General features: G+C 44.6%; 1 protein-coding gene across 3 annotated transcripts in view; it reads right to left on the bottom strand.

The window, feature by feature from the left end:
• The window catches only part of CORIN (corin, serine peptidase), a 513,735-nt gene that overhangs the window by 81,935 nt on the left and 407,546 nt on the right, over positions 1 to 24,254 (bottom strand). The window contains exon 22 of one of the 3 annotated variants that reach the window (XM_029588304.1): positions 8,473 to 8,992. The exons of the other annotated variants lie outside the window; for them this stretch is intronic. Coding sequence (XP_029444164.1) covers positions 8,810 to 8,992 — 183 coding nt within the window. The 3' untranslated portion in view covers positions 8,473 to 8,809. Of the gene's footprint in view, positions 1 to 8,472; positions 8,993 to 24,254 lie in introns of those variants that run through there. 3 annotated transcript variants of the gene reach the window in all.

The following is a 24,254-nucleotide window of genomic DNA, read 5'->3' as shown; positions in this document are numbered from 1 at the left end:
AAACTCTGGGAGCCGTCGAGAGTCCGAACGGTAGTACTTTGTATTGGAAGTGATTGTTGTTGGCTCGAAACGAGAGGTATTGCCATGAAGAGGGGTGCATTGGAATGTGGGTGTATGCATCCTTTAGATCTATGCTGCACATCCAGGCTTTGTGTTGTATTAAGGGTAAGATTGATTTGAGAGATATCATTTTGAATTTTTCGTTTATTACGAATTTGTTGAGTTCCCGTAGATCTAAAATTGGACGTAGATCCCCGGACTTCTTCGGAATGAGGAAGTACGGGGAGTAAAAACCTGAATTCCATGACACTTTGGGAAGAGGTTGAATTGCTTGTTGTAATAACACTGTCAATTCCATTTCCATTTGAATCGTGTTGGGATGATGATTCTTTGGTGGCGGATGTGGTAGGGTGGGTAGTAGGTGAAAGGGGATTTGATATCCATATTGTACGATGTGGAGGACCCATTGGTCTGTCGTTATGGCCTCCCATTGATGTAGGTGAGATGAAATACCTCCCGCAATGACTTTTTGTGGTAGTGGCGGGGGGGTATCACTAAAAAGATTGCACTGGTTTAGATTGTGTAGTTTGCTGCTGTTGTTGTCGTTGTGGACGTGGACGGCCTCGTCGAGACTGGTTTTGAGTATTTTGTTGTCTGGCTGGTGGTTGATAAGGTTGTGGTCGGTAAGAGGTATATTGTCGGTATGGTCGACGTTGGAACGTAGGTCGACGGTATTGGGAGAAGTATCGTCTATTGGTACTATACGTTGAAGGTGTAGTAAGAGACTGTACCGCCACCGACTGTTCTTTAAGTTGTGCTACTGTGTCTTGTAGTTTGTCTCCGAAGAGGTTGTCACCTCGGCACGGCAAGTTGGCGAGTTTGGTGTGAACATCTTCACGTATGGAACTAGCTTTTAACCATGCCAGCCTACGTGCTGCCAAGGCACTTGCTGATACTCTGGAAGTCGTATCAAAATTTTCATATACTGTGCGTAGTAGATGGCGTATAGCTTCTTCTATGTCTTGGAGGGGCGTGACCCCTACAAGGTTGTGTTCCGTCTTTAGCTGTTGTATACAATTGAATAAGTATTGTGCCAAATAAAATTGATGATGACTTATACGTGCTCCCAACATTGCTCCTTGAAAAGCTCGTTTTGCAAAGTCGTCTAGTGTTCGAAGATCTTTGATAGGGGGAGATGTAGAATGTAACCTCTGTTTCCGTGCTTTAGTCATTGCTGATTCAACTACAAGCGATGCATGAGGTAGTTGGGAGGTGGAATAATATGGAGATTTTTGTATCTTATACTTTAAATCTATTTTCTTGGATACAGATTGTGTTGTGAAGGGAGTTTCCCATGATTTTTCTAACAATGCATTCAAAACCGCATGAGAGGGTAATGCAGTGGGTTCTGTTGGCACGTCAAATATTTTTAAGAGATCAAGCGTGTCTGCTCTCGGATCCGGTATTTTCTGGATAGGAATGTTTAAAGCCGTTCCCATTTTTTCCAAGAATTTTGGGTAAGTTAAATCTTCTGGAGGAGAATAAGGCTCCTGGGAAGCTTCCTCTGGTTCTGACGGATATCCTGTGGAAGAATCAGGAGACACATCTGTGTCTAATGAATATAAATTACTATTAGACGCAGGCTGTGCATCCCGTGTACCATCTTGTGGTATTGAGGATTGCGGAAGTGGTAGTCGTAGGTTGTGATGTGGTGGTGAAAGAGTAATCGTACCTTGGTGACTCGGAGAGGTGTCCTGTTGACTTCCAGGATTTATAGTATGGGTTGGAGTGGACTGACGCTCGGCATCTACGGATGTTGGCATGTGATAGGAGGCTTGCATGGCTTCAAAAAATCCAGATAATGCTAATGACAGCGTATGAAAAGCATCTTTTGCTTGTCCTGTCATTTGAGGTTTGTTGCTTGTTGAAGCATTAGAGGCAGGAATTTGTGTAGTTTCAGCATCTTTAGATATTTTTCTCTTTTTATTGAGTGGTTCTTTAAAAGATGCTCGTCTTGAGCATTTGGAATGGGAAAGGCTAGATGACCTGCCCATTGAGGAATAGGAGGAGGAGGAGGAACAAGATGGTACGTCCGACTCCTCTGTAGTGTTCCATGGGGAAGGTGACTGTAAAGGAACAGTACGAATGGAGTGTGCTGCAGGTCTTGTGTGACTTGAGGTTGTCGGCTGTGCAGACTGCGTATCCTTCTCTGCCCCGATCGTTTTAAGTGTTTTCTCCTTCTCTTTCGATTGAAGGGGGTAATGCTTCTTTAAAGTTCCCCGTTGAGATTTTTTATTTTCTGTTGAGTCGTGTAGGCTCGCGCGGTTGGAAGCGCCATGTCGAGCTGCGACTGGGGGAGCGGAGTCACGTGGTGCGCCGCGTCGGTGCGTCGGGTTCACGTCGGCTGTAATATGAAGAGATTTACTAGCGTGCCCCGCGCCAGTGATAGCTGCGCCGTCCTGCACGGCACCGGATTGCGCCGTGTCACTCTGCCTCAACGTCCCCTGAGTTGCGTCGTTAGATGGCTGTTTTGATTTTTTGGTAAGTGGTTTCTTCTTTGAAGGGGAGCTGTTAGACCTTGAAGAAGATCTCATTCGTGAGGGCGGGCGATCCCTGTGCCTACGCTCCTCGTTTCTTTTAGGTTTTAAATTGTGGCGGGTAACATGTTCAGTGGAACGTCCTCTCTGCGTTTGAGGAGGAGTAGTTCCCGGACCCGGAGAAGATTTTGTGTCCGATAACCGGTTAGCTGTCTCACGAAGGTGTGTTAACACTCTTATCTTCTCTGCTCGCATTCTCTGTGCCCTCGGAGACATACGGCCACATGAAGGGCAATTATCAGTATCATGGTTTGGCCCCAGACAGCGATAGCAGAGGGAGTGTGTGTCCGTAATGGACATTACCTTACCGCATTCACACGGTTTGAATCCTGATGGTCTCGGCGGTCGTTATTTATTTATACTGAGGAGGATAGAAGCTCCGCGTGCGATCCCGCGCGCGGAAAAACAGACTGAGGAGAACTGTTAATCCGGCGCGGGAACCCACGCGCAGCCTCAGAGCAAAGCTCTGACATCGCTTAGGAAGCTCCGCCTCCCGGGCCTGACGGACAGTCCCATGACAGCAGGGCTAATTCAGCCTGCTATCGACGGGAAAAGACTTTTCGTGTTTTTTTACACTTCCTGGTTCCTGTCATTCCAAATGCCATTTGAAATGACATTTGAAATGACAGGTACCGTCGCACCCTGGTTACTGTATAGGCGCTGTATTAAGCGCCTATACAGTAAAATGGGTTACGCGGCCATAACCCTTCCCTACCGCTTTAAAGCCGCGGCATGCATTTGCATGCGATTAGAGGAGAGTATCGGGGAGTTAGTGAAGAGAACTGTGGGTGCGGGGAGGAAGGGTGCGCCTGACACTGCCGCACTGTTTCTACCGCGGCCTTACTGGATCGACCTGAAAATAAATAAAAGGGAATATAGTTGCCAAAGGCTAGGATTATTCACTGATTCTCTTATCTTGTCTAGCAAGTGGGCCATTAAATACCATTCTCACAATCCAATTCACACTCATTACAGCTTCTAAAGTTGTCTCCTGACTTCCTACCCATGAAAAAAAAATAAAGGGGGAATGCCTGAAGCCCTGCCCAAATTTCTTGGATAATTCCTCAACTGGTAATTTATCTTTGGAATCTCGGAATATCAGGTTGGCCAAAACGTTAACCCATTTTTTTCTGCCTAGCTAGGGGACTCTATAAGCTCATGAAACATACGAGTTTGCAGTTTCCATTGTCAAATCTCTAGCTACAACTGTTTCTCCACAAAAGCCTCCTAAATAAATAGCTTAGAGCAATAGTGGAAAAGTTGCTGAATGCCTTTGATGACAGAAAGGATCCCCTTTGCCCGGAGAAGTAGATCAAATAGTGACCTCATTGTAGTTGGGACTTGTATAAGTAATAGTTGCATTTAATAGGGAAACTAACTTTTGTTGACTGTGCATGTTAGTAGAAAATTACAGAAGGCACGATATATTAATTATTCAGAGACTATAACACATTCTGCTCCTTCTGGTTTTCAACTCTGCATGTCCAGATTCAATGTGACACAGTTGTGATATGCTATTGACACGAGCAAACTGAGACTCATAACTGATCACAATACAGTGGAATGTCGCATCTCAAATAGCTGCACTGAATGTTTTAAAGCTGGCAACATGTATTTGTGCGTATATTAATTGTAGTTGCCCATAGTGTCTTGTACAAGCCACAACAAAAGAAAACAATATTGATCCTTGCCCACAGCACTGCTTTTGCCCTAGCTATCCAGGACCCTGAAGATCTTACAAGATCTGCTTCATAAAACCCATCTGCGCCAGCACCGGTTCATAAACAAGATTCCACCAAGGTTACACTTAGGGCTTATGCATTTGCAAGTAAATTTTAAAAGGTGCGCATATTGGGCATGTGAGCAAAAATACGCTCAATTTTATATCATGCATGCAAGTACACGTGTACCATTTAAAATATACCTACCGTGCATATGTTTTGGAGCCTTTATGTGCATACTCACAAGTGGCTGGGGGAGGGAGAGAGGGACTCTATTGTCTCTGTAATAGAGTCCAGAGACAATCTGACACTATATCCCACTGTAAGAGGGTAACTTTCAACTCAGGGTGGGTTGGGGGAGGGGGCAGTTACAAGGGTCTATAGACCCTTGCACCCTAGGCAGACCAATGTAACACTACCTAGGGTGTTAAGAGTCTCCCTTGCTCTCTCCCCACCTACCTTCCATTGTTCAGTTTCCCTCTGGCTCAAAATCTCCAGACTTGTGCCTCATCAGGACAGTAGTAAAACCTGGCGCTCGTTGCTGTGGTCAGCCTTGAAAAATTCAAGGGTTACCGCGTATGTCGTGACCCCACCCCGGAATGCCAATTCCCTGCCCTTTTTCTGCCTCCTTATTCTTGAGGTATGTACATGCGTATTTCCTGGCTTCTTAAAATTCGCATTGCTTGTGCACGGCCCACATACATGTGTATGGGGCCATTTTTGTGTGAGCAACACTCTTAAAATCTACCTCATAGGCAAGCTGTACAGTTTGATATTTGTTAAGAGCCTCCTTCAACTTGGATATGAAAACTGCACACTTCAAAATTATCTCTAGACAGAACAGACCAACTTAAATTTATTTTTAATGGCAAGTGACTGAAAATGTGGCAGAAATACATCTGTTGGAATTGCATGTGTAGAGAATCTACCGTAATCACAATTACTGGACATGTTTGCTAGTCAACTTTTGATTCTCCTTTTATCACAAGAAACAGTAAGATAATTAAAGTGGGAAGATTACAAAGATTTATGCTTTAGCATAGATATATAGATATATATGATGTGCACATAGAAAAAGCAGTATAAAAATACATTTATAAAATTAAAATTATTCTCTTTACATGGAATGTTGTAGCAAGCACAGTTTTAAAATAGATCTTTCCTAAAGGCATTTGTGATGATGTACAACATCTTACGTCATGAAAAAGACATAATGCATTACCATAGAACATGTGCAAACATTTGTCCAGGCAGATCCCTTGAATGCTCTATTTTGCCTTTTTTTTGTACAGTATTTTCTCATGTCATAAATGATAGTAGAGTCACATGGAACTGGGTTTGTTACAGGTATTAAGGTACTAAATTGTGATACATCTTTTTGTCCATCTTAATATATCTTTTTCCTTTGCTGCTAGTCCTGTGATGTACTTGCTGAGCAATTTTTATAACTAGGAACCTTCGTTTTCAATTTTTATTTTATTGTTCCTGGAAATGGCCATGTTCTAACAAAAAAAAAAAAAAATGTCGGTGGAAAAATAACTTAAATCAAACAGGAGAAAAATTAGTGGAAAGTCATTTTTCCACTATTTATTTCCCCCCTCCCCCCAAAAAACCAACTTTGCAACATTATTCTTACATAAAAAATAATGTTTGTGTGCAGTCAATATACAGGATATAATTAATCAGTGTGTGTGTGTGTAATAACCATTAAGGATGACACTTTCATCTTAGACTAATGTTCCTAGTTTTTAGATATTTCCTTTAACATACTGGGTTTATTAATTCAGGATTAAAATGGACTGATATCATACACACAAAACCATATTCAAAATACTAAGTAAAGTAAGTATTCCCAAACTTTGCCCTGTAAACCTGCTTTTGGTTTAAAAATGTACTGTGTAAGTGTAACCCCGAGGAAAAGCACCCTCCCTGTGCCCCCCCCCCCCCCTTTCAAGTCTCTTTGCCCTCCTTTTAATACCCTTTTGGTTACTGCTCTTTCCTCACCCTCCATCACTTTACTCTCTGCACATTTTATGCCTAATCTGCCCTCTCCCCCACCTCCAGTTTCATTTCTACTCTTTTGGTTGGTTGTTTCGGCCTCTCACCCCATAAGAATAAGAGTGACTGCTGTGTACTCCTGCATTCATTGGGTGCTACTGATTGAATGAGCTTGGGTTAGCCTAGTACAAACATCAGTAATGTCCAACGTGAAAATAAAAATACCGGTTGCGGGTTGTAATTCAATATCTGAATTTAAAAAATATGCATAGGCTGAGGTTTGTTTGTTTTTGTTTTTTTTTTTCCTCTGCTGGTTGGATTATTTATTTATTTATTTAAAATCTTGTCTATGCCATCGCTAAGTAATATACCATCGCAACGGTTTACAAGTAGGCACATAAATTAATGTATTAAAAGTTCCTTGCTATAAAAATGTATTTTTGACAATGTTAAAAAGTAATGTGCTGATGTAAGGGAGAGGCTCTTGGGAGGCCTTTCTGGAATTATTTTATGCAAGCAAAAAAGTCTCATAGTGTAGGGTAGAGCAGGTAAGAACCCCTTGATTTAAAAAAAAATATATATTGATAGTGCTTCATTGATTAGCTTTCTAATTTTATATTGCATATTTCAGTCCATTGTGTAACAAATAATCAGCCACTTTGCTTAGCTTTTAATTCATCTTGAATAAAGAAAATGAGAGGATTTGGTAAAGCTCATGTGCATCGGTATTGTAATACCTTAGATAAGCCCAACTATCCTGTGCCACTAGTGTAAATTTCATGCCATAACAAGCAGAATCGAGTAGGACCCTGTTTGTTAGGGTTTAAAAATAAAAACGACCTTTGGGATTTACTTTGCTTGTAACATGAATCACTGAATGAGAAAGGTTAATAGCCGATGACGCTGGAGATTTCTGCTGTTAGTAGCAGCACATATACTGGCTGGGTTACAAACTGACTTTTAAAGTGGATCTTAACAAGGGAAATTAATTTTAAAATAAACGTAAATCAAGAAAAAAAATCTATATTCTCTGTATTTCTGGGATATTATCCTGGCCCTCTGCAAGTGATCAGCCTCGTATCCTAAGCAGGGCCTTAATGGACAGAGACCCAGAGAGCCTGGAAATGCTGCTGAGCTTTTGCAGGAAATAACTTGCAAAATAAAACTGTTTCTCATGCTAGCCTCAGAACTAAAGACTGCTTACTGTAACTTTTTTTTTTTCATAAAACTCCTATTCCTTCACTTTCTTAATAGGGCAAATAAACACATATGGATTTTGTCAGCTGTGCTAAATGGTTTGAAAATTCAAAATTAATTTTGATGGCCACCTACAGTATCTATTAACTTAATTTACCATTGCTGTATAGACTGAAAAATATTTATCATCTTATAACAACATTCCTTTATAGCAGATTGTATACATTTAGAGTTGCCATTGCCTTAAGAGTATGAGACCTTGATGTGTTGTCTTGGCATAAAAAGTGTATATTATGAGGCTCACACAGGAATGAACAGCAAATGAAAATGACAGATACGGTTGTGGAAAGCTCTATAGCACAACAGTACTTTGCCTTTAAAAGTATAAATATATTTCTTCTCTATTTACATGGGTTACACAGGTCATATACTTAGCTTTTCAAAATAATTATAAACTGCCATGTGTGTAAGATGATACAATGAAGAAGTTAAAAAAAAAAAAAAAAAAAAAAAAAAGCTGTACCCCAGTTTTACTAAACAATAATGAAAAGTTTGGCGATCTATGGTTCAACAAAGAGGTAGTAGAAAAGCTGGGCCTTAGCAAAGTTACCTTTGTGCACATTTATCAATGAAACTCATACTGACCAAGTGCATCTTAACTCAAGCACATCTTGCTGTGGTAGTTTAATAATTCTGTGCTATTAACCTATATAAAACTGCAAAAGTGTGTTAGGGAGGCAGCTGTTCCTATCCGGCCCTTGGTACGGAGAATGGGTCAGTACTGCAGTGCTGAAGGACAGCGTCTTCCTTCTTGGGTTTAGCATTAGTGCCATGGGTAAAACTTGGTTTATAAACACCTGGATTAGAGGAAAGCATTTAAAAAGTGGTTTCTTGGACCACCTTAAAGGCTGCAGTCACTGAATGAGGAAAAATTGCATCCCACCCTCCCCCCCCTTCATTAGTAGAACCTTTGCTATAGAAACCGATGTAGCTGGGATCTAGCCTCTTATTGTCTCTTCAAAAATATACGAAAGATGCTATATTGCCAGAAATTCTTTCTGAAAGTATATGTAATTTCTGGAGTTTTTGCACAGTATTGTGAAAAGAAAAGAACGGATATTTACAAAAATACCACTGTCTTAGACAAAAGTAACAAAGATCAGCAAAATGTTGTTTTTTTTTCTGTAACTTTTCATAGCAAAAGACTTCTCCAAAAGCTTATGAAACCAATCTTCTCAGTTCTGGTGCCAAAACCCTTAGCCTTTTATCTGTCAGAATAACAGCACTCGTGCAACATTAGTTCATCAGAAAGGTATGGATATAGATTTGTCTTTCAATCCATTCCACAAAATGAGATACATTGCTGTAAACGCCAGGTCCCAAAACCTTGGAAAAACAGACTGATCCCCATGATGTTAGGCCAAACAATGTCCATTGGCCTCCAGGCTCCTCGCAGACAAGAGGACCTCCACTGTCACCCTAGGAGTAAGGAAAATAGTGGGGGTTAATCTATGGTAGTTAATGGCATTGATTCAGTCAGTGAAAATGGAGAAAATATCTTGTTTCTCCCAGGACAAGCAGGATGGTAGTCCTCACATATAGGTGACATCATCAGGATGGAGCTCAATCACGGAACACTTTTGTCAAAGTTTCTAGAACTTCGACTGGCACACTGAGCATGCCCAGCATGCCACCAACCCTGCATTCAGCAGGGGTCCCCCTTCAGTCTCTTTTTTTCCACCCAGCAGTTGCCTCGTGGTTCTCAGGAGCTCAGTGAGAATTTCTCACAATTTTTCCTCATGGAAATTTTCTTTAAAAATTTCAAAATTTTTCCCCATCAGGGGGTCCCCCATCGACCATCGTTAATGCCGGTAAGTTTTTTTTTTTACCTTGTTCTTCGCGGTCGGTTCCCGACGGAGCACCTATCGGTACCCCGACGTCCACCGACTGCGCGCCGCGTTTATTTTTTCAAAAACATGGCAACCGGTTTTCGGAAGTGCCCCGAGTGTCCGAGGACTATGTCCATTACAGACCCTCATGACGTCTCAGTCTTGTGTTTGGGGCCTTCCCACGATGTCCAACTGTGTACCAGTTGCACCCAAATGACACCGAAAGGCCCCCGAGCCCGCTTAGAGAAAATGGAACACCTTTTCAAAACTAAGCGCTCGTCCCCCTCTACGCCGTCCAAATGTGCACCGAGCCAGAAGCCATCGTCGTCATCGACTCCATCTCCATCTCCGTCTCAGCATCGGGACACCGGTGAATGGCCATCACCTACATCATCTCATTCAAAAGCCTCCACATCATTGTCCTCGGTGCCGGAGAAGGACCGGGCTGAGCACCGAGAGAAGCATCGGCATCGATGAGACCAGGGGCGGATTGGCCTATCGGGGATTGGGCATCCCCCGGTGGGCCGGTCGCTCCAGTCACGTGGTCTGCCGTGCGCTTCCGTGACGGAGCCGCGCTCAGCAGACCACGTGATGTGTCCTGGGCTGGCCTGGGTGGCGAATCCCTGGGCCGGTCTTCCTCGGGAATTTGCCACTGGATGAGACCCATCTTCTGAAATGGGCAATGACAAACCATCGATATCGATGGAACCACAGACGTCCCGGGGAGAGGACCCCCATCCTCCTCTGAACCTGGGACACCGAGGCGTTCCCCACCAGCAACAATGTCAGGAGCTGAGACTCCACATATTCCTGTGGACCCTCTGACAATGCCCATGGAGCCTCCAACCCCGGAAGCTGTGTTACCAACATCAGCCTTCCGGGAGGTATTGGACCAGATGTCATAGGCAGCTCTGACCTCATGTCCAAGAGGCAGTCCTCCAAGCGCTTCAAGGATTTCAGTCGCCACTGGCACTGACTCCTATCCCAAGGCCTAACCCAGTGCCTACGATGCTCGCTCCTCTACTGAAAAGGCTAGACACCCTTATCAGGGCACTTCCTTCGGTGCCCGTGCCCTTCGGACTGACGATACCTCAGAGACCATCGGTTCCTCCAGCATCGACCCCGATTCCTCTATCATCGGACGATAAAAACCGTGATCTGTTGATGCCGGACCTGATTCTAGGGCCTTCGGATATATTACCACCCCGATGCCCATCTAAAACATTTCCATCGGTGCCTCCACCGGCCTCGGTACTGCTTCCACCTATTTTGGTCCCACCTCCTGATCAGGCTGGATTAGGATTTCTTCCTCCATTGGTCTCCACGATGATGTGGAGACCATCTATACAATCCCTGGACAGATGATTCCTCTGACTCCCAGGATTCTGAGGACATCCCATCGGAGTCTTCACTTCCAGAGGAAAGATGACACTCCCCTACAGAGGACCTCTCGTTGGCAAGATTTATAAAGGAAATGTCTGAAACTCTCTTTCAAGCTGCAAACTGAAGAGGATGCCAGACACAGGATGCTGGAAGTTTTGCAATTCGTGGATGCTCCCAAGGAAGTGATGGCAATTCCAGTTCACGAGGTTCTGCTTGACCTGTTGCATCGTACCTGGGAGCACCCAGGTACAGTTCCACCGGTGAACAGGAAAACTGATGCTACCTACCTAGTTCAATCAGCTCCAGGATTCCAGAAAACCCAGCTCCCTTACCACTGTAGTGGTTAAATCCGCTCAGAAGAAAGCAAGGAGAACCCACCCTCATTCTTCTGTCCCTCCTGGCAAGGAACAGAAATCTTTGGATGCCTTTGAATGCAGAGTGTTCCAGATGTCTGTTGATAGCACGTATAGCAGCCTACTAGCTATACATGACACAGTACTCCAGAAATCTTTGGAAGCAGGTGCAAGATTTCTCAGAGTCCCTGCCAGAGGAGTTTCAAGAGAGCCTGAATTCCATCCTCCAGAAGGGTCTTGATAATGGAAAACATGAGGTCCGAGCTGCCTATGACATATTGGAGACTGCCTCCAGAGTGTCAGCAGCAGGCATAAGTGCCAGAAGATGGGCATGGCTAAAATCTTCAGAATTGTGTCAAAAAGTCCAAAGGTTGGCAGACCTTCCCTGCACAGGGGACAACTTATTTGGAGAGAAAATCCAAGAAACAGTTGCGCAACTCAGACCATCATGAGACATTGCGCCAACTATCTGCTGTTCCCTTTGTCTTTGCGTCCACTACCAAAAGGCAGATCAGAAGGGATCCCAGGAGGCTAACCTATAAAACCCGTAGGTATTACCCTCCATCCTGAACCATCCAATCAGGCCCTATGAAAAAGGTCAACCTCGTCAGCACAGGCCTCCAAAAACCCAACCAGCTCTGCAGACTGGTCCTGCATCGGGGTTTTGACTCCCTTCTAACCTCTGCCTCCAGCAACATTTCCTGTAGGAGGCCGCTTGTGCCACTTTGCAAACATATGGCACACAATCACAATGGACCAATGGGTCCTTTCTGTGGTTGCCCAAGATTACCATCTAAACTTCCTCATGCTACCATCGGACTCTCCACCTCGTCCGCTGTGGAGTTTAACTGATCATTCTCCACTTCTCGAGGAGGAACTTTCAACCCTCCAATCCAATACCATGGAACCGGTTCCCCGTCTGCAGCATGGGAAAGGATTCTACTCCCGATATTTTCTAATTCCAAAAAAGTCAGGCGGTATTCGTCCTATATTGGATCTTCATACCCTGAACAAATATCTACGCAAGGACAAGTTCAGGATGGTAACCTTGGGCTCCATGCTCCCTCTCCTCCAAAGGAGAGATTGGCTTTGCTCTCTAGATCTTCAAGAGGCCCATATAGCAATAACCCCTCTGCATTGAAAATACCTCAGATTCTTAGTTGGTCACCGGCATTTCCAATACGGAGTGATACCATTCGGCCTAGCGTCAGCACCCCATGTGTTCACCCTACAGCTACTACAATCCTTGGGGGTTTCTCATAAACTATCCTAAGTCAAATCTGACTCCATCACATACCCTCTCCTTCATTGGAGTGGATTTAAACACCATACAAGCCAAAGTATTTCTCCCAAGGGACCGAGCGCGCACATTATCAACCTTGGCCAAAGCAGTACAGTCTTGCCGAATCACAACAGCTCGCCATCTACTAACCTTACTAGGTCACATGGCGTCCACGGTCTACGTTACCCCAATGGCTCGTCTAGCCATGAGAGTAACACAATGGACTTTAAAGTCCCAGTGATCCCAATCATCTCAAACTATATCCCACATTGTCCATATCACTAGCCACTTCATCTCATTAGCTTGGTGGATACAGGAGTCCAATCTTCTGATAGGACTATCCTTTCAATCTCCAGAGCCTCAGATTACACTAACAGATGCCTCCAACCTCTGTTGGGGAGCCCATGTCAACAATCTGCAAACCCAGGGAACCTGGACCGCAGCAGAATGAAAGCACCAGATACATTTTCTGGAGCTCAGAGCAATACGATTCGCCCTATTTGCTTTCCAGGATTGCCTCTCCAACAAGATGATCCTAATTCAAACAGACAACCAGGTAGCGATGAGGTACCTCAACAAGCAAGGGGGCGCAGGCTCTTACCTGCTATGCCAGGAGGCAGCGCAGATCTGGGCCTGGGCTCTCTACCATTCCATGCTACTAAGAGCAACCTACCTGGCAGGTGTGGACAATGTGATAGTGGACAGTCTCAGTCGGAACTTTCAGACCCACGAATGGTCCCTGGATCCCTCTGTAGCGAACAAAATTTTCCACCAGTGGAGCCACCTGCACATAGACCTCTTTGCATCAATTCACAACCACTAAGAGGACAACTTCTACTCTCTACATTGCAGCCACAAGACACCACCGAGGGATGCCTTCGCCCACTCGTGGACAGAGGGTCTTCTCTATGCCTCCACTTCCACTCATCAGCAAAACTCTCATGAAGTTACGACACAACCAGGGCTCAATGATCCTCATAGCCCCTTATTGGCCGCATCAGGTTTGGTTTCCCATTCTTTGCGACCTCTGTCCAGCAACCCATTTGCCTGGGCACAGACCCAACTCTGATAACGCAAAACAACGGACTATTGCATCATCTGAACCTCCACTTATCATTCCAAAATCTTATCATTCCAAATGGTAAAGGTTTTCCTTGTGGTGCACAACAAAGGAAATAGACCCCTTTTCCTGCCCCACAACAAAGTTCCTGGACTACATCTGGTACCTTTCAGAGTCTGGTCTACAAATTTCCTCCATCCGAGTGCATGTCAGCACCATAGCCGCTTACCACAAAGGCATAGGAGATGCCCCGATCTTGGCAGAACCCCTTGTAGGGCGTTTTATGAGAAGCTTGCTACAACTGAAACCTCCACTGCGTCCTCCGGTTCCGGCATGGGACCTCAATGTTGTGCTAACATGGTTCATGCGACCTCCATTCAAGCCCCTGCACTCCTGCAAACTACGTCATCTCACTTAGAAAGTGCTCTTTCTACTTGCTTTGACATCAGTTCGCAGAGTCAGTGAGTTACAGGCGCTGGTAACATACCCACCTTACACAAACTTTCTCCATGATTGTGTGGTACTCTGCACTCACCCTAAATTTTTGCCAACGGTAGTGTCTGATTTCCACTTAAATCAATCCATAATACTACCCGCATTTTTTCTGAAACCCCACTCACACCCAGGTGAGCAAGCCCTGCATTCCTTGGACTGTAAACGTGCGCTCGCTTTTTATTTGGATCGCACTGCAGCCCATAGGAAGTCCACCCAACTATTTGCCTCCTTTGATAAAACCAAACTGGGAGTTCCGGTGGGCAAGCAGACCCTGTGCACCTGGCTGACGGACTGTATTACCTTCTGCTACCAACAAGCAGGCCTTCCATTACAGGGACGCGTGAAAGCACATTCAGTAAGAACCATGGCAACATCAGTAGTGCACCTCCATTCTGTACCTCTTGCTGACAACGGCAGAGCTGCCACATGGAGCTCTCTCCACACCTTTGCAGCTCATTATTGTCTCGACAAGGCTGGCAGGCAGGATTCCATCTTTGGCCAGTCTGTCTTGCGTAATTTATTTCCAGCTTAATAACCTAACTTCTTCCTGCGACCCACTGTGAAACTCAGGCTGCCCTGTTGTTGTGCCTGTTGCACATCGTTGGGTGCTTTTGGTTCATTTTACTCGGGCATTCTGTAGCTTGCTATTAACTCATATGTGAGGACTACCATCCTGCTTGTCCTGGGAGAAAGCAGAGTTGCTTACCTGTAATAGGTGTTCTCCCAGGACAGCAATATGTTAGTCCTCACGAAACTCGCCCACCACCCCACAGAGTTGGGTTCGCTTACATTTTATTTTATTTTTCGCTCGTACTTTTTGCTACAAACGAGACTGAAGGGGGGACCCTTGCTGGATGCATGGTTGGTGGCATGCTCAGTGTGCCAGTCAAAGTTCTAGAAACTTTGACAACAGTGTTCCGTGATTGGGCTCCATCCTGATGATGTCACCCATATGTGAGGACTAACATCCTGTTGTCCGGGGAGAACACCTATTACAGGTAAGCAACTCTATCAAATGAAAGTAATTGGGATCTACACCTACTCTCAAACTAGAACAGCCACATACAGTTGTTGTTAGTTTATTACACACCATTTAAAGAAAGTCATAGCACAGCAACATTAATTTTGTATTATTTGGAATTTGTTTCATTGTAAGCTTGCAAGAGGAAAGGTTTTTGTCACTAACTTTGTAATTTGTAGAAACAGTCTCTCACTTATGATTAATAAGATTAAAGTATTTCAAGGACAAGAAAGTAGTTACAGAGAGATGACACTCTTTAATTTTAGGATAACAAATGTTACAAAGTACAAACCAGAATGTCCTCAGACAAAAAACGCTTTCTAATATACAATTATGTAATGCACATTATCAGTTTATATAAAGGAGAAATGTTCTTACCTGTTTCTTTTTATGAATCCTGCTACACCAGTCCAGCCCAGTTCAAACAGATGGGAAGTACCCAAGCCCCTCTATCAAGGGAGAGAGGAAGTTAAGGGCTGCCTTGAGAACACCAGACTCAAAGGCTGTGGTCCCTTTTAGCACACACATCCAGATGATACTGTTTAGTGAGAGAATGCAAGTAGCCACCTTAAAAAGGTCCTCTGGCATAACAGCAATGGTCTCTGTCCAAGACAAACATTGCACTCTTGTAGAATGAGCGCAAATAAGCTCTGGGGGTCCACCAGCCAATAAGCAGATATGCCAAAGAAATTGCATTTCTGATCCAACATGCTAAGATCAACTTAGAGGCTGCCTCACCTTTGTGTGGACCACCAAATAAAAACAGCTTGCCAGACTTGTGGAAAGAATTAGTGACTTCCAAGTATCTAATATAGATCTCTGTGAACATCTAGGATTCTCAAAGATTTGATAACACCCTAGCGCTCATCCCTAGAAAAGGCTAATAACGTGATGGACTGATTCAGACGAAACAGTGATACTATCTTCAGCAAAAAGGAAGAAATAGGTTGAAAGAACACCGAAGCAGAATCAATAACCAACAAACGATCCCTGCAAGACAGAGCTTGAAATTTGAAAATACGAGCCAAGTAAATCACCACCAAAAACACAGTCATCAAAGAAAGATCCTTCAAAGAGGCCCACATCAAAGGTTTAAAAGGAGCAGAGACCAAAGCCTGGAACACCAGATTCAAATTGCACCAAGGAACCAAATAATGGAAAGGAGGCTGTAATCTTTTAACTCCCTGTAAGAAATGGGTTGCATCCAAGTATGTCACCACCTCAACACCTTGAACTTAACCTCTGTAACAGGAAATAGCTGCAACCTGTACCTTCAGAAAATTCAGGATTAAATTCTCCAGACCCACCTGAAGAGAGGACAAAACACAAGAAATAGCACACCATGGAGAAACCACCCAGTCTCTACAAAATGTGACAAACTTGAATGAAAGTCAAAGACATGGAAATCTTATGTGCCTTCAGATAGAGCAGCTTTTAAACTAGAAGAAGGGGGAAAGCAGACAGTCACTCAGCAGTGCATGGTTTGGAGGAAGGTATTTTTGAAGGACACTAATGAAACAGGAGACTTAGGGCATCCCGACAGAGTGGTTCCAATAAAAGCTAAAGTAGTCTATGGGGACTATAAGTAAAGAATCACCTGAGCTAAAGGATTCTAAATTATCCTTATCAACTGAAAAGCAGATTGTTAATACAAACAAAACACACTTTAAAATGTCTGTATGCCAATGCCAGAAGTCTAAGAAGTAAGATGGGAGAGTTAGTGTAGAGCAATGAATGATGAGATAGACATAATTGGTATTTCAGAGACCTGGTGGAAGGAGGATAGCCAATGGGACAGTGCTATATCAGGCTACAAATTATATCGCAATGATAGGGAGGATCAAATTAGTGGGGATGTAGCACTTTGTCTGGGAGGGCATAGAGTCCAACAGGATAAAAATCATAAAAAAAAGACTAAATGCTCAGTAGAATCTATATGGATAGAAATCCCATGTGGGCTGGGTAAGAGTATAGTGATAGGAGTATACTACCGTCCATCTGGTCAAAATGATGACGGATGATGAAGTACTAAGAGAAATCAGGGAAACTAACCAATTTGGCAGTGCAGTAATAATGGGAGATTTCTTACCCCAGTATTGACTGGGTAATTGTAACATCAGGACATGATAGAGACGTAATGTTCCTATATGGAATAAATGACTACTTCATGGAGCAACTGGTTCAGGAACTGATAGGAGCTATTTTAGATCCATTTCTTAGTGGAATGCAGGATTTGGTGAGAGAGGTAACTGTGGTGGAGCACTTGGCAATAGTGATCATAACATGATCAAATTTGAACTAATGACTGGAAGGGAGACAATATGTAAATCTACAGTTCTAACACAAAGCTTCCCTTTTGAAAATTTAGATAAAATTAGGAAAATAGAAAAAAAATGAAAGGTGCAGCTGCAATGAACAACAGGCATGGACATTGTTTAAAAATACAATCTTAGAAGCGTAGTCCAGCTGCATGCCACATATTAAGAAAGATGGAAGGAAGGCAAAACAATTATCGGCATGGTTAAAAAGTGAGGTGAAAGAGGCTATTTAACAAAAAAAAATCCTTCAAAAACTGGAAGAAGGATCCGTCTAAAAAAAAATAGAAAAAAGTATAAGCATTGTGAAGTTAATTGTAAAGCACTGATAAGACACAGGCTAAGAGAGAATTTGAAATGAAGTTGGCCGTAAAGGCAAAAACTCATATCCGAAGCAGGAAACCTGTGAGGGAGTCAGGTGGACTATTAGATGACTGAGGGGTTAAAAGGGCTTTAGGGAACATAAGGCCATTGCATAAAGACTAAATTAATTCTTTGCTTATGTTTACTAATGAGGATGTTGCAGAGATTCCAGATGGTTTTCAAGGGTGATGAGTCAGAAGAACTGAACCAAATCACTGTGAACCTAGAAGATGCAGTAAACTTAAGGAGTAGCAAATCTGGACAGGATGATATGCACCCCAGGGTTCTGAAGGAAGTAAAAAAAATGAAATTTCAGATCTATTAGTTTAAATTTGTAACCTATCATTAAAATCATCCATTGTACCTTAAGACTGGAGGGTAGCCAATGTAACACAAATATTTAAAAGGGGCTCCGGGGTGCTCCGGGAAACTATAGGACCGGTGAGTCTAACTTCAGTGCCAGGAAAAATAGTGGAAACTATTCTAAAGATCAAAATCACAGAGTAATAGCCACTGCTATTACTGTCATTAGTAGCATAGGATCTACTTAATGTTTGGGAAATTGCCAGGTACTTGTAACCTGGATTGGCCACTGATGGAAACAGGATGCTGGACTTGGTGGACCCTTGGTCTGACACAGTATGGCAACTTCATATGTTATCTTCAGGAAGGTGGAAATAACTGAAGGAGAATAGCCTTTCTTCCTTAAACTCGATCTTTCAAGAGACAAACAGTAAGATAAAATGGAGCAGAATTCTACATCATGATTGACTGCTGCACCAAGAACCCCTGGGCAGCTGGAAGACCTAGTAGAAGATCGACCAGCAGTCTCATCAGATGAGTATACCACAGTCTCCAAGGCCAGACCAACACTATGAGAACCATTCAATTGCTTTCTGCTTCAATCTTGCATAGAACCCAACCGATCAGTGTATCAAGAAGGGAAGACATAAAGAAGCCCTTCTTTTTGGCCATGGCTGAAGCAGAGCATCTATAACCTCAGTGCTGATCTCCCTTCACTGACCGAAGAACCCAGAAACCTTTGTATTCGTGTGAGCAGCCATAAAATCCATGCAAGATGAGTTGTACCTGAGGACCACCCACTGAAAAGCATCCTGGCTAAGTTTCCACTCATCTGGATCCAGAAGATTCCTGCTCAGAAAATCCGCCTGAACATTTTCTTGGCCTGCAATATGAGTTGCCAAGAGCTATAGATTCTCTTCCATCCAAGGAAAGAGCAGTTTGTTTTCCTCCAAAACTCCTGAACCCTTGATCCTTCCTTACCTGTTCATATACCTGTGCCACCACTATTTGCATTGACCGATTTCCTCTTGAGCAGAGGAAGAAAATTACAGAGCTAACTGAATTGACCTGGTCTCCAGTCTGTTAGTGGACCAGAATGCCTTCTGAGGACAAAGACCCTGAACCACCTGATCCAGACAATGTGCCCCCTAACTGGAGAGGCTTGCATTCATCAAGACCAGAATCCAAGGAAGAGTCAATAAATTGACCCCCAGTTACAGGTCATAAGGAACCATCCACCACTGAAGACTATCTTTCACCAATTCCAGCAAAAAAAAAAAAAAAAGTTGCACATTGTAATCTTGGTAGTGTGGCAATCATCCTGATAGGAAAGCAGACTGCAGAGGTCTCATATGAGTTCTGGCCCAAGGGACAAGATCCAGAACTGCCACTGAGGAGTTGAAGAAAGTTCCAGCCACTGAATCTGTCTGCCACATCAGCTGGTTCACCTTCTCTGAGGTCAAAAAGGCACACCCTAACTCTGTGTGGAAGTACACCCCCAAGAAACATCAGGGATTGTGAAGGCGTCAACATGGTCTTTATAAAATTGATAACACAGCCCAAATTTTATAAAACTTCAATTACTCTGACAAAATCCCTTCCTGTCTTTGTTCTGATCAACCAATCATCCAGAAAGGAATGAACCAACATTCCCTCTCACTGCAAGCATGCTGCCACTACCATTATCTTGGTGAAAGTCCACAGCCCTATTGCGAACCAAAGAGGAGTGTCCTAAACTGAAAGTGTGCATGCAGTACACAAAAATGGAGATACTTTTGATCAGCCAGTCTGATAGAAATATGAAGATAAACTTAACGACAGATCCAGTGATGAGAAGAACTTGCTGTGTCACACTGCCATCAGCACACAATGAAGGATTTACATTTGGAAATGACAGATCTTAAGATTGTTGTTGACTCCCTTGAGATTGAGGGTGGCTGTATAAGACCTGTCCTTTTTAGGAACCAAGAAAGAAATAGAATACCTACCGAGATCCTTCTCCTCTAAGGGACATGGACCAACTGCCCGCAACTGTTGGAGCCAGAGAAGAGTGTCGCCCGCTGCCCACTGCTTAATGTCCTATGTACGAGGGGAAGTCATACCATCGACAGGAATGGGCACATGAAATTCTAGAGCATAACCGCAACAAATTATCTCTTAACAGTCACTCAGCTGAGCTGATAGCAACCACTCCTGATAAAACCTTTATACGCTACATCCCACCAGAGTGACCAGAGAGCGAACCTGCCGAGACTCATTGAGAAGAATGACTGGCTCCTGTGGCAGGGTTGGAGTGAGACCTAGGCTTATTGAAGGTACAAAAAGACCAACTTTTTCCCTTAGAGGACTGTGAACCTTGAAAGGAATAGGAGGAGTACTGCCTCCCCGGCTGCTCTCTCCATGCCTCCTGACACTCTCCCTGACTCCTCTTGGATCTGCAGAAAGACCAAGGCTTATGCTCAGGCAGCCTCTGAGGCTTGGAATCCCTCAAGTTCTTAAGAAGTTTTTCCAAATGTTCTCCAAAGAGGAGCTTACCCCCAAAGGAAGCTTTTTTGCTGCAATTTCAAGAATCTGCTGGCCAGTTACAAAGCCACAGCAGCCTCCTGGCTGTCACAGAAGAAGCTAGGGTCCTCGAGGAGGTGCAAAAGAGATCATAGAAGGCATCTGCAGACTTTATTCTAACCACAGCCTCATTCTTAGGGAACTGTTGAATCCAATACATAAGAGCGCAAATTCCCAAACCGCTACAAACTGATACTTGGACTGCCAAAGCAAAGGCAGAAAAAAGATGCTTTAATGGAATCTCTGTCCTATGATCCTGGAGATCCTTGAGTGCTGCTACGCTCAACTGGGATTGTAGTCTTGTGACTGCTGTAACCAGTGCCTCCACATTAGGCATCTGAAATAGCCGCTGCACCACATTTGGAGAAAGGGAAATCTTGAAACTACTCTCAGGCACCTCCCTGTCAAGACCATCTCCTCTACCTCAGGGTGAAGAGGAAAAGCCTTACTGTATTTTTTGGAACCCCTTAATAACTGGATCTCACACCGGAGTCTCTTCAACCTTGGGATCCACAATACGGAAACATCACTCACCCACCTGGTCAATTAGGGATGCTAATTCCTCTCTGTGAAATATCCAAATCGCTGTATGAAGCTCCTTAACTAAAGAAATCTTCCCCTTCTTTACCAGAGTCTGTTTGATCAACAGGATCTCCCAGAGGGGCTTGGCTAAGGAGGATCCACTCCATCTCTGGGCCTCTTGTGGGGAACAAAACCCCAAGGAGGGCATGCACTTTGCATCGGGTCTCTGTATAGCACAGAATGATGCCTAAAGTGAAAACTCCAGGGCAAACTCTTCCTGCCCAGATGGATTAGCTAGATCAATGTTGCTGCAAGGTTTTTCCACCAAGGCAAGCACCTAGAGCATTCTCAACCTCCTCCCTCTCTCTCCATATCCACACACAGGGGAAGCTGTCACAAGATGGTTGCTGCTCTTGCTAAAACTGGTATGCTGTCCACTTCCTCTGCCTCAAGATCTGGCCCCGAATCTCCCAGACAACTGTTAACCAGTTGAAGGGAAAGTGAGCAGACACCTGAGGAGGCCTAGGAACCACTCCCCTGGGACTGCGCCAGCATGCATATAGGCTGGGCACATAATGGTCCTGAGAATGAGGCAGCCTACATGTGCCACAACAATAATGCCTGTCTCCTTTCTTCAGACCACTAAATACACCCACATGCTGAGGCACTATACAAAGAGACCTAAGGGAGTATAACTTACCCTGCAGGAAGACCAGATGGCACAGCACTCACACAAAGCTCCTGATAACCAGCCTGAACAGGAACAGTGCTGCAGCTGCCTTTTTTTTTTTTTTTTTTTAACTCCTTAAAAATACAGGCAGATAGGGAAAGATGGCAAACAGAGAGAATAGGGAAGAAATGGGGGTGGGGGTCAAGCTGAAGGAAGCTCCACAGCAAACCTGCAGAAGAAAAACATCTCAACTTTTTTTTTTTTTTTTAAGCTAAGGAGAATACAAGGGGAAGGCCCCCTGGCTTTACTGACTCCACTCTGGGACTAGGAGCTTTCCAAGTGGGCTTGCACTATTGTGTACACCAGTGGCCTGGCCCACAGCTCCCTCAAAGTTGTCCTGGAACCTGTGGCACCACCAATGAATTTTCATTTTTTGCATCATTCTATGCTATACAGAGACCCGATGCAAAGTGCATGTCCTCCTTGGGGTTTTGTTCCCCACAAGAGGCCCAGAGATGGAGTGGATCCTCATTCCTCTATAGCCAAGCCCCTCTGGGAGTTTCTGCCTTACCATCTACTGAAGGCAGAAACTAGAAAGGTTTCTCTGTGCTGCATCACCTATATGTAGTGGTGATGAAGTCTTGGAGAAAGTGTGTGTGCTCTGCCTTCCTCTGCTGGTAGGGAGACACAAACCCACTTGTTGTTGGACTGGACTGGTGTCGCCCGGATTTACGCGAGCAGGGCTTTTGAAATCCGCCCGAAAGTCTATTCCATGTTACCGTTGCTAATGGCAGTGGCTATTCTCTAAGTGAACTTAATAGCAGGTAATGGACTTCTCCTCCAAGAACTTATCCAATCCTTTTTTAAACACAGCTATACTAACTGCACTAACCACATCCTTTGGCAACAAATTCCAGAGTTTAATTGTGCGTTGAGTGAAAAAGAACTTTCTCCGATTAGTTTTAAATGTGCCCCATGATAACTTCATGTCATTTGATATATGCAGCACTACAGTTTTAAGAACATAAGAACATAAGAAAATGCCATACTGGGTCAGACCAAGGGTCCATCAAGCCCAGCATCCTGTTTCCAACAGTGGCCAATCCAGGCCATAAGAACCTGGCAATTACCCAAAAACTAAGTCTATTCCATGTTACCATTGCTAATGGCAGTGGCTATTCTCTAAGTCAGGGGTCGGGAACCCATGGCTCGCGAGCCAGATATGGCTCTTTTGAGGGCTGCATCTGGCTCGCAGACACGTGTCGCCATACTTCGCGGTTCCCCGCTGACCCAGCTGCTCCCCGGTCCTCCGCCGCCCGGGCTTAAAATGCTGTCAGCCCGGGCGGAACGCGGCAGGACAGCTGGAGTCAGCGGCACCGGCGTGCTCTCTTCTCCTCCCCCCCACCCGCGGCCCGGAAGAGGAAGTGGAGAGCATCGGGTGCCTGCGCGGGAAGAAGAGACCACACTAGCGTGGTCTCTTCTTCCGCGCAGGCACCCGATGCTCACCACTTCCTCTTCCGGGCCGCGGGGGGGAGGAGAAGAGAGCACGCCGACTGGAGTCATCCGGGTGCCTGCGCGGGAGTCATCGGGTGTCAGCCGGGTGCCAGCGCTGGAGTCATCGGGTGCCTGCGCGGGTCTTCCCGCGCAGGCACCCGATGCTCTCCACTTCCTCTTCCGGGCCGCGGGAAGAAGAGAGCACGCCGGTGCTCTCTTCTTCCCGCGGCCCGGAAGAGGAAGTGGAGAGCATCGGGTGCCTGCGCGGGAAGAAGACTGCAGCGCGGCTCGGAGGAAAATGAAAATCTTCAACCGCGGCCGATGGGACTCCGCCTTCGCCTCCGCGAGGGCTGAAAATGAAGGAGGTTAGCGTTGGGAGGTGGCTTCTGCTGCCGCGAGTTCCCGGGGGGGGGGGAGGGGGAGAGAGAGAGTGAATGAGCGAGCAAGCATGTGTGTTTGAGATCCTGTGTGTGTGAGTGAGAGATTGCATGTATGTGAATGATTGAGAGCCTGTATATGTGAAAGAGAGTATGTCTGTGATTGAGATCCTGCCTGTGAGAGAGAGAGCATGAATGTAAGTTTACCATTGGGAACCTGTATGTGTAAGTTTGTAATTGAAAACCTGTTTGTTTGAAAGAGTATGTGTGTATGATTGAGATCCTTTGTGTGTGAGAGAGATCATGTGTATGTATGATTAAGAGCCTGTGTGTATAAGTAAGAGAGAGATCATGTGTGTCTGTGTCTGATTGACAGCTGGTTTAGGTGATGGAGCATGTGAGTATGTGATTGAGAGCCTGTGTTTAAATGAGAGAGAGAGACCATGTGTGTCTGTGTGATTGAGAGCTGATTTAGGTGAGGGAGCATGTGAGTATGTGATTGAGAGCCTGTGTTTAAATGAGAGAGAGAGACCATGTGTGTCTGTGTGTGATTGAGAGCTGATTTAGGTGAGGGAGCATGTGAGTATGTGATTGAGAGCCTGTGTGTAAATGAGAGAAAGAGAGGACATGTTTGTAAGCATGTGAATGAGAG

This window comes from Rhinatrema bivittatum, chromosome 1, assembly GCF_901001135.1.
Source record: "Rhinatrema bivittatum chromosome 1, aRhiBiv1.1, whole genome shotgun sequence".
Lineage (NCBI taxonomy): Eukaryota > Metazoa > Chordata > Amphibia > Gymnophiona > Rhinatrematidae > Rhinatrema > Rhinatrema bivittatum.
This window is presented reverse-complemented; position numbering and strand designations above follow the sequence as displayed.